The following is a 17702-nucleotide window of genomic DNA, read 5'->3' on the forward strand; positions in this document are numbered from 1 at the left end:
AGGGAATTGAGATGTCCTGGTTTCAGCTGGAATAAAGTTAGTTTTCTTCCTAGTATCTGGTACAGTGCTGTGCTTTGGATTTAGGATGAGAATAATGTTGATAACACACAGATGTTTTAGTTGTTGCTAAACAGTGTTTATAACAAAGTCGAGGACTTTTCAGCTTCTCATACTGCCCTGCCAGCGGAGGCTGGGAGTGCACAAGAAGCTGGGAGGGGACACAGCCAGGACAGCTGGCCCCAACTGACCAAAGGGGTATTCCATACCATATTGATGTCATGCCCAGTATATAAACTGGGGGAATTGGCTGGAGGGCACCGTGGCTCGGGGGTTGGCTGAGCATCAGTCAGCAGGTGGTGAGCAACTGTATTGTCCATCACTTGTTTTGTATTTTCTGTTATTATTATTATTTTCCCTTTTCTGTCCTATTAAACTGTCTTTATCTCAACCCATGAGTTTTACTTTTTTTCGGATTCTCTCCCCTGTCCCACTGGGAGTGGGGGAAGTGAGCAAGTGGCTGCGCTGTGCTTAGTTGCTGGCTGGGGTTAAACCACCGCATGAGACAAATATAAAACAGAATTTACTCAAATAAAAGACTTCATTTGATGTTGTCTTTGCTATCGAGCTGGTCAATGGGAAAAGAGGAAGAGGAAATTTCAATCTGAATGTTATAGTGCAGCCTCCCAATTGACAGGTGTAATTTGGAGTTTTAATACGGAATTTGGAGTCTTTATACAAGCAGTGACCCAAAGAACCTTCCTACCCAGAGAGCACCAATAGAGGTGCACGGGAGGGAGCCGGACAGTGAAAGAAATTGAACTTGCCTGTTTAGAAGTGCCTCGGCTGAACTTGCCAGATGAAACGGAGTGTCGTGACCAGAGCAGGAGAAGACCTCATTCTCCCATGTCTGGAGAAGAGGACCGAGGGACGTTCAGGTTCTGCTGCTGTCCACCAGAGGGGGCCCGGCCCCCGCAGTTCTTCCAGCTCCTGCGCCAGAAGGCCATTTAGCAGCTGAACAGCGGCAGCTTTTCTTTATTTCTTCTCTTGCCTGCAGATGTTCCCCCGTGATAAAGGGAACTCCGATTATTAAAATCCTGTGATGACTTAGCCCATAAGTTTTTCAATTTCTGTTTGAAGTGTAGGAGAGATTAAATGGTATTTGGTTCATATGTCTTCTTGCCAAACTCAGTTGTTGCACAGCAAGTTGCACATTTTCTGTCCTACATGGTTATAGCTGCAAATGCTGTGTTCTCTTAACTTGCTGTGAAACTGTGCCCCAGTGTATTAGGCTTGGCCTTGATAATCTTGGGCCTTGATTACTATAATGGAACGCATCTAGAAGTAAGACTTTTGGTCTGAAAAAGTTCAAATTAATTAAAAATGTGGCCGTCTGCCTAAGTCTCCCAGGCTGTAATGTTTCTCCTTGCAGTACAGTGTACTAAAAAGGGCAGATCATCACCACAGAGAAATTGAAAACTGAGTTTCAGTACTCTCTTGCTGTTTCAGTAGGCTCATTTTCTTATTTTAGGTGAGGAACCAACTGTACTATCAGCATGCCAAAAGCTGCCCTTGTTTTCTGTCAGGCATTGGGGTTCAAGTCATGCAAGCAAGAGTCATCTCAACCACAGTTATTTACTTATGTAAGGGAAATGTGTTTTAAATTAAACACAACCCCCTGCCATGATTAGTACATTTTTGTGTGTGTTTCTGTAGTGCCTTATTCCAGGCTGTTTTTCTCCTACAGCAGTAATTAACAGATCTCTGTTCTGGTTCTTACAGATTACAAAAGCATACCACTCGAAGGCCCTGGTTTGCCTCCCAGATAGGAACCTGGACAGTCCCAAAGCAGGTAAGATTGGAATATGAGGACACAAACACTCTTGCCTCTTCCACACACACAGGCTTGCAGAAGTGGGTGTCTCTTAGCACACATCTGGTTTTGTACACAATAAGGTAATACCTGTTTGTGTCATGAGGTATGTACATATATGGGTATACATATATATATTCATCACTGCTAGATTCCTCTGGTTTTTAAAGTTAAATCCTTACATGTTGAGTTTCAAAGGTGGGTTAAGTGAATGCTGAACTTTCATTAGAACCTCTCAAAATCCTCCTATGTTGGTATTTGAATCCTCAACTTTTGGCTATACTGTCCATTGTGTCTACTGGCTGGTCACTCTTAATTCATATATCTCAGAATATGAATGTTAATAGCAAGCTTATAAATCGTTTTTATGTATGGGCAATGGCTGTTGTGGGAGGATTATCGTCTGTTAGATGCAAGTCCCCTTACACTGTGCAGTTGGGTACACCTAAGCTCTTAGCAGGGTTTGTGAATTCTACAGCTTCTCCATTTAAGATTCACAATTAACTGTGGGTGAAAATGAGCAGTAGTCATTATAAGAAGGATGCCGTTCACCAGGATGTTTTGTAACTTGCTTTTTCCTGTTTGGTGGGCCACAGATTTATAGATGAGTAATGTATAACTAAAGTGGAGACTGCTGGTAGGAAACCAGAGATTTTAGCAATAATTAGAGGAATGCTGAAGGTTTTGATATCTGCAGAGGGTCAGGAGGTGGTTTGGAGCATGTGTGGAAGCTCCAGCTAACGCACATATCCCTTAAGGAAAGTGGTTAACAAGGATCCCTAACAGAACTCATGAAAAGCAGAACCTTTAGATCTCAGACTGAAAAGCCTTTCCTACGAAAGAGAGAACTTTTTCATCACATTGTATTTCAGCCTGTCTGTACATTCAGGAATGCATTTCTACATCATTACTGTTGAATTCATGTTTTCAAAACAAATGAGATTGGAGTCTTTAGCCAGGCTGTGTGCCCTTAGGGCTTACAACTTGCCTGCAGGAAGGGCTTGCTTACAAATAAAGCACCCCGATCAAGTCACATTACCATGTCTCAGACTCCTACTTAAAACCATATTTTAGGGGCAAGTTGCAAGACTAATATTCCTATATGCAGTACATTGCTGTTTCAGTATGTTGTTCATGCTCCTTTACCAAATATGGGTGAACATCTAAAACATTGGACCTATATAGAGCCCCACATCAGGCCATGGGAAGGGAATCTAAAGTAATACTCAAGTTACAAAGCTGTTCAGCACTGTATATTTAAAATAGAGACCCATTCAACTTTGTATACAATAACAGTTGTCACGGGTTTATTACTTTTGCACCTCCATGAAAGTCCTCAGACTCGGGGAGAAGAATTAGCTTTTGCACAGTCTGAAGTTGAGGTTAAAAATAGAAATAGAGTTTAATTTTCTCTCATACTGCTGAAATTGTTACATCCTTCAAAAAGGTGCCAATCTAAATAGTGAGCCAAATTAAATGAAGGAATACTTTTTATAGCCAGAAGACAGGAGCTTGTAAGAACTACAAATATTTGCTGTCTGCTGCTCATGCACTTTCCCACCATGATGCAAGCAAGCTCTAGACCCTGATGTCCACAATTTATCAATTATCATTCTTCTGAGGGTGAAAATTAACCAGTGCTTAGAAAGGAAAACATTACAGATCCTTAAAAAACCCCTAAAAGTCAGGATAATTCAAAATTTTCTTGTCTGCTTTCCTAGCACCAGGAAAGCAAATTGGCATTTTCTACGTGCTCTTCTTAGCAAAGGCATAATTGCAGCAAGAACTTTTATTATTTATTACATTTTGGCATCTTCCAGTTTGGCACTGGCATTTAGTTCTGAATACATCAAGTCAATGCAAAGCGTTAGCTGTCTACAGTGGTGATTTCTTTCTCCTCTTCAGATGTCTCCTCAGAGGTGGAAGATTTCTCTCTACAGACAAAGTACTTCACACCTAATATGTTCTCCAAAGTCACTGGCTCCATCTACTGTCAGTGGACTTTGCATTACGTTTTCAGGCCTCGTTTAAAAAAAAAAATTCTGGTAGTACCTCATGGACAATTTCAATACTTGACTCAGGCCACAGCAAAGTGGCAACAATAGGTGTTACACTCTGTTCCCTCTCCCTCATTGCTTGTCCTGCCACTCTAATTGTTTCTTTAGTTAAATCTATTCCGTGACCTGGTTCATCTCACAGAGTAGTGCAATTCTTTGAGTTGAGATGCTGTACAAACATCCTAGTTCGCACCTTCAGTGTAAAGTGGTGATTTCCAGGCTAAGTTAAGGTGCCTATATGAACTGTATAAGTGAGCTTGGCTTCAAAGCATAAACAAACGTGTCTGAAGGTTTTTCTGCATGCATACTGTTAGCATTGGGTAACATTTGTCAGAATACAGGTTAAAGTTAATACACAGCCATATTCTGAAATTATTATGGGCACAGTTTCTAATGCTAGAAGGTCTTGAAAATCTGTTTACATAGTTTCAGTTCTGCTATTGTATTTCATCATGCAACACCAGCAATGGGAATGCTATAACAAAAAGCTTACAGACAGAAGCATTCTATGGGCAGGAACACTTTTGTCCCTAATTCATCATGCAAATTACACCACTGTAGATGTAAGACTAAGAGATCAAGCTTCAAGTTTGTTAAAGGTATCAGGGAGCTATATTTTTTTCTGAAATTGGTGGCACCTTGACTTTTACCTGCGGCTAGCTGGTCTCTTACTTTCATTCTGTGTTTTCCAACTCCTGTCTATATAGTACTACCTACCAAATGTATAACTCATCACAAATCCGGGCAACTCCCAAACTATATCACTGTGAAATTCAACCAGCACAAAGTTCCCAGTGGAAGTAAAGTCTGCAACCTTCTCTGTCCCACAGTAAGGGCCAACTGCAGGTGATGTAGGTCGGCTTCCATCATGTATGAGCAAGAAGTCATAGATGCATCTGTCACTATCTTCCAGCTCAAAGGATAACATTTTGAGAGATATCTGGAGAAAATACAACCAAAGCACTTTGCTTCCAGGTTATATACTTTTCTCTTACACTTTGTATGTAGCAAGCACAAAAATTCCTTATGTGCAGGTGTCATTTTTTATTCTGTGTTTGCACCAGATCCTGATCCCATATTGTAATGCAAATTAGTAGCAAATTAATTGCTTAGTTCATCAGCATTTGGATTGGAAAGAGAAGCAAGGAACAAGATTGATCTTGTACACTTTAAATCATTTTCTCTAGAGAAATATAAAAACACACCTGTGCAATGTTTCAGTTTTCTAGTGGTAACTCTTACCTAGGGATTATTCTGAACAAAGCCTACTGGTGCAAGCTAAATTCATAAGAATTCACATGCATGTGTAAAGGTTTTCCCTTGCTGAACACCTCAGATACCAAGATCCAGCACAAGTTCTTAAACTGGATTTTTGTGTTCAAGTTTTTACTCTGAGAACGCCTGCTCAAAAAGTGACATTACAGCTGTTATTCTCCAAGGCAAAAAAGATTCCATTAGAGATCATTAGATCTGATGAAACCCACAGATTAATTAATCTGTGCCTTACCTTGTATCCTACTGGAGAACTGATGACCCAGAAGCATGCCTGGTTTTTGGGGTATTTATTGGGGTAGTTTGGAGAGGTGATGACTCCATTTGAGTCTGTGAAAGTATCTCCACAGTTCACTGAGGAGCAAATGAGAAAAACAGAGAAAGGCATATTAACAAGAATATTTTGGCAGTAGAAGTGAGCTTGCTTATTGTATTCTTTTTTCAAGCCAAGAAAAAAATGTGCTACCATGAAAATCTACTGCTGAAATACTTTATTTCTTTGCTTAGTATTTGTATCAGCAGCTGTACTGAAGGAACCAAAAACATGGCTGCTAAATAACCTTTGGAGGACAGGAAACAGCTGCATCTAAAGCTCTATCTGTCTTTACAATTGAGAGTTACCATATTAGCATAGCATTCTAATGGTACTAACTTACTGCATTTTCAGAAAATAATTAGCTCAAGTATTCAAGATTGCATTATCAAGCTAGATCTAATGCTATCTAGAAATGACTCCATCAAGACTAATGCAAAAAGAGTAAAGACTTCTTCAATTTTTGCTTTAAAAAAGTTTGCATTTTGAGTTGAAATAAGGCAATAACAAGTTATTTGGGCTTCTGCCTTCTAACTGAAAGCATGTTGCAACACAATAGAATTTTATCCAGCAGTCCATAATGCATTCTTCTGTTCATAAAAGAGACACCCCTCAAGTGACTACAGTAAACACGGTGTTTCATATAACATAACAAAAGCCTTTAACTCAGAAAGTGCAAGTTACCCAAGGTTAGTACCTCTCACATTGCACAAAATGCCACAAAATCTTGACTAGCCTAATGCCCAGATGTGAAGAGGCTCTCAGAAGAACGTGAGCGGGTTCTCAGGATTACTAACATGAGACCCATGCAACATTCCAGTTTCCGTTTCCTGCTAACCTTCAGCCCCATCATTGCCTAGCCTTCTGCATTAGCAATTGCTATGGAAGTGTAAAGAATAACAGAAAAAAACTACTCTGGAGTACATGTTCAAAATTTTCAGTTCTTCCATACAAATACTATTAATGCTGTTCTCCAAGCTCTGCAAAGGAGTGTTCGTACCCCTGTGGTAGGAGGCTCTGAATCCTGTGGCTGTAATGCTCTCGTCACTTGTAAACTCTACCAGCATTGTTGATCCAGATGCCACTAAGGAGGGCAGTGGTCCCTTCCCACAGTATTTGTCCAGCAAGACAGGGGAATTCTTGCTGTTTCCATTGTAAATTTTTATATAGTCAGAAGAACAGTCTGAGGAGTGCTGGAGATCAAAAGCCTCAAACTGCAGGAAAATCTCAAGAAACAAGAAAACAGATGTTGGATTTAATGCTATACACAGGGAAAGATTGAAACCATCTAATTTTTATGAAGTGAGCTAGGACTTCATATTCATTTTACTATCCATATATCACTGAAATTTTACTTATAAAAAGAGCATAGAATTTCACCTAGCTACCCTGTTACTGAGCCCAGTGATTGATGTTTGACTATTGCTTGTCTTTGAAAAGCCATCCAATCTTAACAGGATAAAAATCAAGTTAAATAATGCATCTGATAGCCTTAATAAGTCTTATGAAAATTGTTGAGACTATCTTTTCATTCACTGCATAACAAAATAAATGTCTTGGTCCACGAAAATGACTCCCAGAGGGTAGTCATAATAATGAAATAATGCTGTGTAGCCTTGACACTGTGGTTCAAACCTTTTTTCTCCTAATAAAAATTACCTTACTTCGACGGATGCGGATCAACCACAGGCAGTTGCTATTGTTCGGGTATGGGGATGGGTAATTGACAGAGGAGAACGAGCCTTTGGATTTAGGCAACACATTGCTACAGCAATCTGAAGGGAAGAACCAAACAGTATTGAAGAGAATGAAAACTGCACAAAAATGTTCCAGAATTGCCTGACAAATCTCTCCAACCATTTGCATCAGTCAAGCTTGTAAAAGAGAAATGAATTATTATTCATTCAAAACCTGTGAGTGGAATAAAGCTAGTTAAGGTACTTACCTGCTTCAGCTACTGATGTTTTTTTTAAAGACAGTAGGGCTTCACTCACATATTTTAGTTTACTAAAAAAGGCCTGGATCTTTCATGAACTTTCTTAACCTCAATCACAGGAGTAGTTTCAATGACATCAGTATATCAATTCCCATCAGCAAATGTGTGTGTATTCCTAAGTGTATGCAAAAATCAAGCTTGAAAACTAGATTCCATCAAAGCAAAGAGGGGTAGTCACTGAGAGAAAACAGTAACAGAGAGCACTGAAGTCAAGCTACAGACCTAGTGACTGGTATACAAAGTCTGATCTCATCTATCTTTCGGTGTTCCACATGTAGCCTTCATTTATTGCAGCTTGTGTAACTCCCCAAATTACAAAATATGAATATATGACATCTGAACATATGCATTTATGATATTTTTCTCTTGCTCCCTACTTTTCCTGAGATGACTGGACTTTTTGTCCTTTTTTTAGCCCTGAAGTTTTTATCCCTTTTTTAAAATTTAGCCCTTTTCTTCCAAAACATACAGATCTAATTATAGAAATTATGTAATAATGGTATTGAAGTGTGACTCATTCCCAGCCCCACTAATCAAGAATAAATATCATTAAATACTTGTTATCGCTATCTTTGAGACCATGAGAGACACTTAAATTGTAAACCTGTCTTATCTGAAGTTAAGAATTTGGGAGGAACCACTCTCAGCAATGATTTCTGTACCTAACTATCCAACTGAAGGAATGCTGATTCCCACTAATTATTGGTGTTTATTTAACTAAGTTCTGTTTATTTAACTAAGTTCTAACACAATTCAGAGCAGAATTTGGTACACTAATATTTAGGCCACATTAATGTTTCTGCTTTTTTGGTAGAAAATAATTGAATAACATCTCAGAAAAGTTTATACCATATAAATCAATTAGCCTATATCTAGGAGTCGAGGCAAAATGCGTGCATTGCAGGAACATGTTTGGTGTTTTACCTGTGTTTTGTGCATCTCAACTGATTCCCCACAAAGAGCTGTACTGATCAGCATAAATGGCACCCATACTTACTGCCCTGCAGTCATTTTCTAATTGAAAAAAATCACAAACCTGCTGGCACTACTGATGCACATGACTAAGCTATAATCATGGCTCAGGACAGCTTACGTGCTTTGCAACCTTCAGAGCTTTCCTGAAATGAGAAGTTGACAGAGGTAGCAACTATGATTTCTCTGATGGGTTTTGCTTATGTCAAAGAGCAGGGACTAGGTGAGGTTAACTCGGAATGACAGTGAATTATTGAAAGTAAATTGTCCTTTCCAAGAAGGCAGCAGCTTGGAACAGGAGCAGGTCTGTTTCCACACACATACCGGCCCTCTTGTAGGGCTAGGGAGAGATGTATTGAAAGGCCTGTGGGCTGAGTTCCTTTGGGGGATGTCTGACAGTGCCTACAGAGATCAGCTATATGAGGATTCACATGCCTTCGATCTACCGCACTTACTGCACTTGTAGAGCTTGTTGATTTTTGCTACATCCAAGTTACTCAGCCCTTCTCTCTGCCCAATGGGTACAGAAGGGTCAGGAACTGGTACAATAGTTGGTTTCCCTGGAGTGCTGGAGAAATCATACCTGTAGAAATAAAGAAATCACATTTCTAGATCACTTCTCTTAAACAGTGAAGTTTGCTAACTGCATAATCATATTCATGTACCACATGCACAGAATTTCAATGGAAAAGGGCAAGAAGCTTCTCAGAGACCAGTTAGCCTTCCCTGAAGAGGACCAGCATGGCAGCCATTTTGTGTGCAGCAGATGAAAGCAAGAAACAAGAAAAAGCTGCACCGTCCTGAGTGAGTAGAGCTTTTGCCAATGTCCTGGCAAAATGAACTGAATCCCACCTTCATGGTTCCAGAGGCCGAGGAGCAGGAATAGTTCTGTCTCATCTATTAATTATTTATTTGCTATCTGCCATTTCCTGCCTCCTGCTAGACAAGTTTTATTTCACGTCTTTGTTCAGAAGTTGTTACTTGCTAGTGGAAATAAAGGAGAAGGTACGTGATACAAGCTTGTACATTACGGACTAAAATGCAGCCTTAGACAGTGTTCCCAGATGAATATGAGGCAGCACATGACATCTTAATGATATAAAAAAACTCCGTCTTTCTTCTCTCTGTACCTAAATATTGTTGTCTGTGATCAGCTGTTACTACATTAATGAAATCATTTAGACATCAGAACTGTTTTAGATCAGTGTCTCGGTAGATTTAGACTTTGGACCATAGCCATGTCAAAGGTCTTTAGCAAGAGGCAGGAGTACAGTGAAAGAAAACGTTGTCCTAATTTTTTCTTCTATCCATATCAACTCTGTTTTCCAGGAATCCTGCTGATAAAGGAAGTATGCTTACCCTTAATTATGTCCATTCACTCAATTTTAAGTGAACAGCAAAAGTCATTCCCTGCACAGAGAAATTCTTTCTTCCTAGATCTGAGCAGAAGTTCTGAAAGCTGTTTGCTCTTTTGAAAGACATTTCAGAAAACAACTTACGCGCCATAGTGCATCACTGAAGAGTAGTCATAGGGAAGGCCCAGATTTTTGGAATTCACTTTTCCAAAGTTCCCTTGTTCCCCTGTAAGGTAGGAAAGCAACATTTCAGAACAATTATTGCTGCTCTAAGAGTACACTGCCTGCTGTCATAATCCTAAGAGTAATTTAGGATACAAATAACTGGTTCTTTTGAGATCTTGGATCTATCAAAACTACCAGAACCTTTTGAAGCCCATGGGAACCCATTTTCACTCAGTTTAGTAGGTTTCAGAATATAAAGCGAATCTCTTCAAGCAAAGGTATTCATCTGTTCATCTTCATTAGAGTGTCTCCAGATATATTTCAATGTATTATCTTGAACATTATAAGCATCCAACCTATGTCCCTAAAGCTGCATCATATCTTGAGAGGGAAATCTGGCTGACCACCTAGATCAAAAATTCAGAGGTATGTTTGGGTGACCACCAACTTGTCTTGCTGAGTCCTTCCACCAAAGGGTTATAAGACCACAAAAGAAAGGGATACAGTTTGCCTGTTACTTGCCCAAAGGACATGTTATCAGCCATGTTCTGGCTTTGTCTCTGGTCAAACCCATCAGCAGTGACTACAGTGAAGTGGTATGACTCGCATGAAGCACGGGGACTCAGTAAGATGAGCTAGAAACATTCTGTTTGAATATAGCTGCTGATCATCTCATCACTTTTAATCTCTTTAGCCTTAAAAAGCCCATATGAGGTAAGAAAGCATTACACCGATACAGGACTGGGGCCCAGAGACACAAACTGGAATTCATGTCACCTAGCTTTATTTCTCTAAGTTAAACACTGAAGCTATTCATCAAGGCTCCCAGGATAGTCAGAGGAGAGGGAGAGAAAGAGAGACACAGTTGGAGGGAGTTTCATCTGAAGGCACCTATTTCTCTCCATTGGCTGGACAGCATGAATACAGATTGTGCCCTGTGTCTCTTGTCCATGGTAAGACAGGCAAGCAAGCAATTTCAGAGCAGGGAGCTGAATGCAGTCAGCCTGGCCCCGAGGCTAATGCCCTAACCACTGAGCACTCCTTTCCAGTTCAACATCTGTACCTTCATTATTGTAACTAGTGGTTTGTAAACCACAAACCATCTGGACAAGAGTTCAGGGCTGGATGCTTGTCAGAAAAATCTCTGGAGTCTGCACAACTTGGCTGGCAGGCTTGCAATCAGACCCAGTCTCTTCCAGTAATGTCCTTCAGCACTGGTCCCAATGAGGGCTAGGAAATGCAAAGAGAAGCTTCAAAATCCTGAATTATAGAAAGTTTGGGGGTAAACATGACTTCGGAGCTTTTCATGGCTCAAAAACTCAGTTAATGCTCAAACTGGTTCTCAACAGCATTAGCTTTCCTGACTCTGTTAGGTTTTTATCTCAGTTCCTCTTATCTGCTATACTGACTTCAGAATGAATTATCAGCAAGTGCACAGCTTCTTTTGAGGTGATGAATAGAGAACACAGTTCAAATGCAGTGAAACATTTAAGCATATGGCTACTGTTTGGCACATAAGTGCTTTGCTGAATTGGTTTGCTAAAAAAGAAAAACAGCAGCCTGGCTGGACAGAGGTGCTGCCAGCAAACTAGTGTCTGCCTCATCACATGCCAGAGAGATTTGGCTGTCTAGACCTGCACACGTGTGGGGACTTAACCCATCTTTTCCACTCTAAAAAAACCCTACCTCTGCCAGAATCTAAGTGTAATGACTCAGAAGAGCTGAAAAGGAAGCTTTGGCTGAAGACTCTGAATACATTTTTTCCCCCCGAAAGTTTGGGAAAAACAAGCTGAGTTTCAAGTAGCTAAGTGGACAGCAACCGATCAGGCTGCATTTTGTCAAAACAAAGAAGTAGGATGGCTTCCAAGGTGAATTGCTGGGTAAAAACAAAACCCAGCAAACATCCACAGTACTGCAGTCCTGGCAAGAGAAAAACATCTTGTGTAGGAGAGCTGGGAAGCTGCAAAAGGTCTTGAGGTCTAGTTCTGCATCACTGAGGTCAGTGGGAGCTCTGCCATCAGCACTGTTAACAGCAGCATGTTTTTACAGGAGATGTACACTAACAGTCCTCATGAACATAGCTGTGTTTCTTCATTTCCTTTTCCCTGCATATCTTTGCATTTTTTCCCTACAGTGCTTGTGCTGCACACACTCTGAATTCTAACTCCCTTGTGATGCCAATCTTCTCAGCCCCCATGCCCGGTGAATGCTGTTAAAACACTGAAGATATAAGCCATCTCCTTTTGCATAGTCTTGTCTTCTTCACCTCTTCCCCCTCTTTTATCCTTTCATGATACTCTGTCTGAATCAGAGCTTGGTTACATCTGTGTCCTTTAGAAATGATGACATCTGAACCTGTGGACTTCTTCCTGCAAAACTAGTGTAAGATTTTATGTGTGTCTAGTATCTTTGGTATAACTTCATGTTTTCAACTCCTCTTTCCTAGCACATCCTTTGATAGCATTTCAAACGTGGCACACCCTTGCTGTACAATGGCAAGCAATTCATAGCAAAATCACACTTTAACACTAGAGCTGAAACCTCAATAAAGAACAGCACAAATGGAATTTACTTAGAATATCACAGGAATAGCTGAAAAAAGTTTGGAGAACAGCATGTTAGGAATTTGCAATAAAAACAATCAAGTTCCATCTGGAGAAAAAGATAGATATATCTTCAACTGTGCATGACAATGAAGAACTGAGTATCTTATTTGTTGAAGAGACTTATTAGCATTTGGTATTCAATTGTCCAGCCCCATCTACTATTATTTTCTATAATGAACTAAGTACACTATTATCTTTTTACAATTGTTGTGGGTTGTCCAGCTCTCTCATTAGCTGTCAGACAAGTGATTCCTTGCATCCTTTCTTCCCCTACTTTCCTTATATCTACGACTTTCTGGCTTTCCCTGGGACATCCTACCATTGTCTCTACCCTCCCCTTCCCAGAGCCTGGAGCTCTGTATATGCTCCCGTATTCCCAGCACACAGATCAAGGGCACATGCCCAAACTATTCATCCTGCATTCCTTTCCCTAAATAACGTTCACCTGTTTTCTCCCTACAGATTTACCAGTCCTGATAGCTCCCCACTGCTTCATCTTTTCATGGCAGTTTATATTATTCTCTCCTCAAGGAGGAAATAATTGCAGTCCTTCCTCTCACATCATGCCAGGTCCCAGAATTTTGCACATGCTAGTGGTTGCATGTGCTTCCATTCTGTCCACATTCAGTCCCTTGTTCATCTACATTTTAGGCTATGTGCATTTCACTGCCAGTGCCAAGATGCCTACCTGCTGCCTTCCCTATTTCCATGGCTTTCCTGAAGACAGAGTTGCTGTGTGATTCCCCACCACGATCTCTGAATATTATGTTTCACCCCACCTCAGCTAAAAGTCCCATAGTCTTGCCTTCTGGCCAAGTCCTTGCAACAACATTTTGCATTCCTGATGATCTTAGTATTTTGGATATAAGGTGAGTCTGGGCTCAAGATGGCAATCAAGATAAGAACATAGAGCTATTTTTAGGCTGCATCTGCCTTGGAGGACCACACTAACGTAGTTGTAGCCACAGAAATTCCCCTAGTACAAACACTGAACAAGAAATTCCATCACAGTGAATGTGCTGCTGCTGCAATTCAGTCAGCATTAATCATGATTCTTATTTGCATTGCTGTTCACAGGAGAAACATTCTCCTTTATCTGAAAGTATATGTTTTCTCTTAAGATTTAGTGGACATACCTGCCACAATGTGTTCCCACATAATCTTGACAAACCTGTCCCGATCACTCCGTGCCTGTTCGTGGATGAAACCCAGTGCATGGTTCATTTCGTGCTGAATTGCTCCTTTATCCATGCAACCATTTTTCACCAGGCCTACTGCTTGACGTCCTCCAATTTTTCCAAAGTAAGACCAGCAACTAAGAATAGGCAATCAATAACCAAAACAATCACATTCAGCAAATACAAAGAAATAGATACACTGATTATGCCAAGGGCCTCCAGATGTGCAGTCACAGAAAAGGACATGCAAATAGTCACTGGTGTGAGATATCTAGGCTTCCGAAAGCTGCCAAGCTACATAGGGGGAGAAATAAAGCCTTTGTGATGAGTATGGCAAATTTTAAAACAGTAAAATGGCTATATCAAACTAAGATGAAGCAGTTTAAGTAGTTAAGCAAAGAACCTGAAACAATTCTACTTCTTTAAATTTTTACAACAATTAAGGAAAATATTTCATTTTTAATTATACCCCATTATCTTTAAGTCCACACACACATTTATTCCTAGAGCCTATTAACTGATGTAACTACTAGTATATCTAAAGAAAAATGAAATATTGTACCTGCTCCCTGAATCTTGACTGCTAGGATTAAAAAGGGCAATTACTTAAACCCACATTAAAACAGAAAAGAAGCTGAAAGACCTTTTGAGTGTTTCCACTCCCAGGAGACAGGGAGCTTACCTCTGCCCACGTTCAACATACACGTAGTCTGTTTCTGTAGTGCGATTTACAAACTGCACACAGGTCAATGTGGAGATCTCTTGCAGAGCATCAGCAATCCAAGACCTCTCTGTCATTGCTAGAAAGAGGAGGAGGCCAGGAGAAATCTTCCTTGGTTAGTCAAAAACCCGGTGCATTGATGGGGTGCATTCCTTTAAAACTTCACAGCACTTGTTAGCTTTTTATCATACTAGTATAATAAAAAAAAGGCACAGAGCCTTCAGATGTTTAAGTTGATTGGACTTTTAAGGGGAGATGTAAGAATTATGGTTGGCCCTTATGCATATTCTATAGGAGACAGCTGATGGAAGGGAAAAGACTGGCATTGTTTCTTCCATTAGACAGAACAGAAAAAATGAAATGGTTTCAGATCCAAATAGTTGGATTAAAGTATCCCAGATGAGCCATCTGACCGTAGCTAAGCACCAGAAACCTATTTTGTTTATCAGAGATAACAAATGTCTGCTACACACCCCTTGGAATCACTTAAGACAGCCAGTGTTCAGAGGCTCTGAAGATCACAGTGTTTCTATTCAGGTACCAAATAAAGATAAGAGTGTTTATCTGCTTTTGAACATTTTGGCCTAATTTGGCTTCCTCAGTTATGAATTATCTACAACTGATTTGTATCTCCATTTCCTCGTCTTTAAAGTCTGGAGAGAGAGAGGTAGATTGAATAACCTTCACCTAACCACAAGAGTATATGCTGCAGTTCTAGAAGTACATGGGCAGAGGAACAGCCTAGGTAACACAGAGACTGGGCTTTCCTCAGCTCAAATGATATCACAGATTCCCTTTCCCCAAGAATGGGAATCAGGCACAGGCTGTATTTCACTTCCATGCCATTTTCTCTCAAGGTAAGATCTTTTAAGAAGGGTCTGTATGGAAGCCTCAGTCCAAAGAAGCCTCAGCAGAAGAGAGATGGAAGACCTGCACAGCCCATATGAAGTCTTCTGGAAGAAAATTTTCTAGATTAAGGCATCAGTCCTGCAGCCTTTTGCACAGGACAGAGCTATTGACTGACTAGAGGGAAATAATAAGGGGAAAAAATATCTCCAAGGATTTTTCCTCCACTTTTGCCTCTACAGGACTTCTAGAGCAGGAATATTTCTGAGACATTCTAAAGAAAATTACAGTGTTCAAAAAAGTGCTCCTAGTGGTAATTTTGACAAAAATAAATTCATAATGTGAACCAATTATTTTTCTTCTTCTGTACTTGTTAAATATCAAAGTGCATTGTAGCTAGCAGGAATGAGCTAATATTTGTAATTAAAATTAATTATCTGGTATTTATATAGCAACTACTGCCCAAGTAACCACATATTTTAGTGTCTGTAATGGAAATGTTTGGAGTTTTAGCCAAACTACCATAGGACTAACAGATTAGCAAAAGAGACATGTCAATAAATTCTCATTTGGACAAAGATTGCTTTTGGTGCATGCCACAGAAACATAAAATAACAGAGAGTATAGGGACTGGAAGATCAATGCTAACTTTACAGCATCTATTTGCATACACTCACAGAAATCAGAAGAGATGTTAATTGGAACCTTGACTAGTCCATCTTGTGACTTGGGCCATAAACAACTCTCACAATTAATTGCACTGCGTCGTCCTCTTCTCAAGAGTATGTCTCCTTCATACACAACTATTTCACTACCTGGCAGATGAAGAAAATAAAGAACATACAAGGCACTGAGAAGGCAAATAGATGTGCAAAAGGGAGATGAGAGGTATACACCTAAGCAAGCTTTTGTACCTTTGGAAATTTCTTTCACTGAAGTTCATTTCCCAATAAGGTGAAAAGGGTTAGTAAATTAAGACTGGGTGAATCTAACATTCACAATATGATAAGACTGGTCAGGTCTGCCTTGCTTCCTGGATAGAAAAGATTAATATTAATATAGATGTCATAGTGCAGCTGTAATCAAAGTCATGACTAAATATATTTTAGCTTAAGAAGCTTTGGGAGCCTTCAGAGTGGAAGGCTAAGTATTTTAAGTCATTGTTCTCTTCATTAGAGCTTGTGGAATTAAAGAAAAATCATAACTGACCTCTGTAAAAATGGGATGAATCATACAAAAGAAATTACTATTTTTATCATGCATATTGAATGCATGCAAGCTATTAATTTCCAGGTTAATTTGACAGAAGACATTGTGACATGCTCGTCAGTTCTGACTCCAAAATACTTGGAATACTTTTCTCACAGACAAGAGCTATTGGTTATTATGCCAAAAACGTACAATAGTCTTGGGTACAGCAGCAGGGAAGTGCCTTATATCACATAGGAAAGAAATCAAAGTGAAAAGTATTCTGATTTGCTGAGGCTACATATGGAAAAGAACATTCCTTGTAGCAATTGCTCAATAAGTCTTCTTAATTTCTTTATCACAGCAGCATAAATAGTCACACTAAATGAGACTTTAAAACATATCTGAATTCTGTGAATTGTTTTCCACTGATGCTGGAAAACATTTTCAAAGAGAAAAATGTACCAAATAATGAGAATGAGGTATAGAGAAGAAGTCCCACCAAAACCTACAGTTATTTATATAATAATTACAATCAAACTCACCTAAGTCATTGTTTCTTGTAGCTATCTGGGAAAAAAAAAAAAGCATAGCTGTTAATACATGCTTATCTCCATAGCAGAAAACTTCTGTCATGTAGAATCACAGCAGTAAAAGTTTGTAACTAATTTTAAGATCATCAGAGCAACTCATCAGCAGCAATGTAAATTCTCAACATCTGAGAGCAGGGACGCACCTGGACAGGTTTACTTAGTGCAAAGCTATAGAGAAATGCTAAATGAGTTGGCAGAAGAAAGTACTTCATCTTCAAGTTTCCAAGATGATCTTCTCTGCTCTGCAGCTCAGTTCTCAAAGCTGTGGTTAGTTTACTTGGGGCAAGTTTTATGGGAAAGCTGCTGCTGTTTTTAACAAGTGTAACAAAATTAGATAACAAGAAGTATTCTCACAAAACAAACAAGCTGCAGGACCTCTCAAGAGAATTTCCAGGCTCTCATTTCTTATTTATCTTCAGAAAACAGAGGAAGTGGAGCAATAGGAAAGAAAATCCAGCAACCTTACAGTGACTCATCTTTAATTCTATGAAGAACCCATGAGCTGCTGCAGGTCCCCTTGCTGCTGACCAAGGGACAGGATATCTGGTAGCAGTCTGTTTACAGCAAAAC

At 39.7% G+C, this 17702-nt stretch overlaps 2 protein-coding genes across 2 annotated transcripts in view; one reads left to right on the forward strand and one right to left on the reverse strand.

The window, feature by feature from the left end:
* Nucleotides 1-17702, forward strand: part of LOC138685519 (transmembrane protein 263-like) — a 246408-nt gene that overhangs the window by 996 nt on the left and 227710 nt on the right. Inside the window, exon 2 of the mRNA XM_069784461.1 lies at nt 1780-1849. The gene's annotated coding sequence lies outside the window, so the exon portion shown is untranslated. The remainder of the gene's footprint in view (nt 1-1779; nt 1850-17702) is intronic.
* LOC104314002 (embryonic protein UVS.2) lies at nt 3645-17555 on the reverse strand. The gene is made up of 11 exons (XM_009913298.2): nt 17276-17555; nt 17085-17109; nt 16029-16166; nt 14467-14584; nt 13743-13921; nt 9980-10061; nt 8936-9063; nt 7172-7287; nt 6513-6738; nt 5435-5553; nt 3645-4867 (listed from the first exon to the last, which is right to left on the reverse strand). The coding sequence occupies exons 1-11, from the start codon at nt 17342-17344 to the stop codon at nt 4637-4639; spliced, it is 1431 nt and encodes a 476-aa protein (XP_009911600.2). The 5' UTR covers nt 17345-17555; the 3' UTR covers nt 3645-4636.

The sequence above is a fragment of the Haliaeetus albicilla genome, chromosome 5 (assembly GCF_947461875.1).
Source record: "Haliaeetus albicilla chromosome 5, bHalAlb1.1, whole genome shotgun sequence".
Taxonomy (NCBI): domain Eukaryota; kingdom Metazoa; phylum Chordata; class Aves; order Accipitriformes; family Accipitridae; genus Haliaeetus; species Haliaeetus albicilla.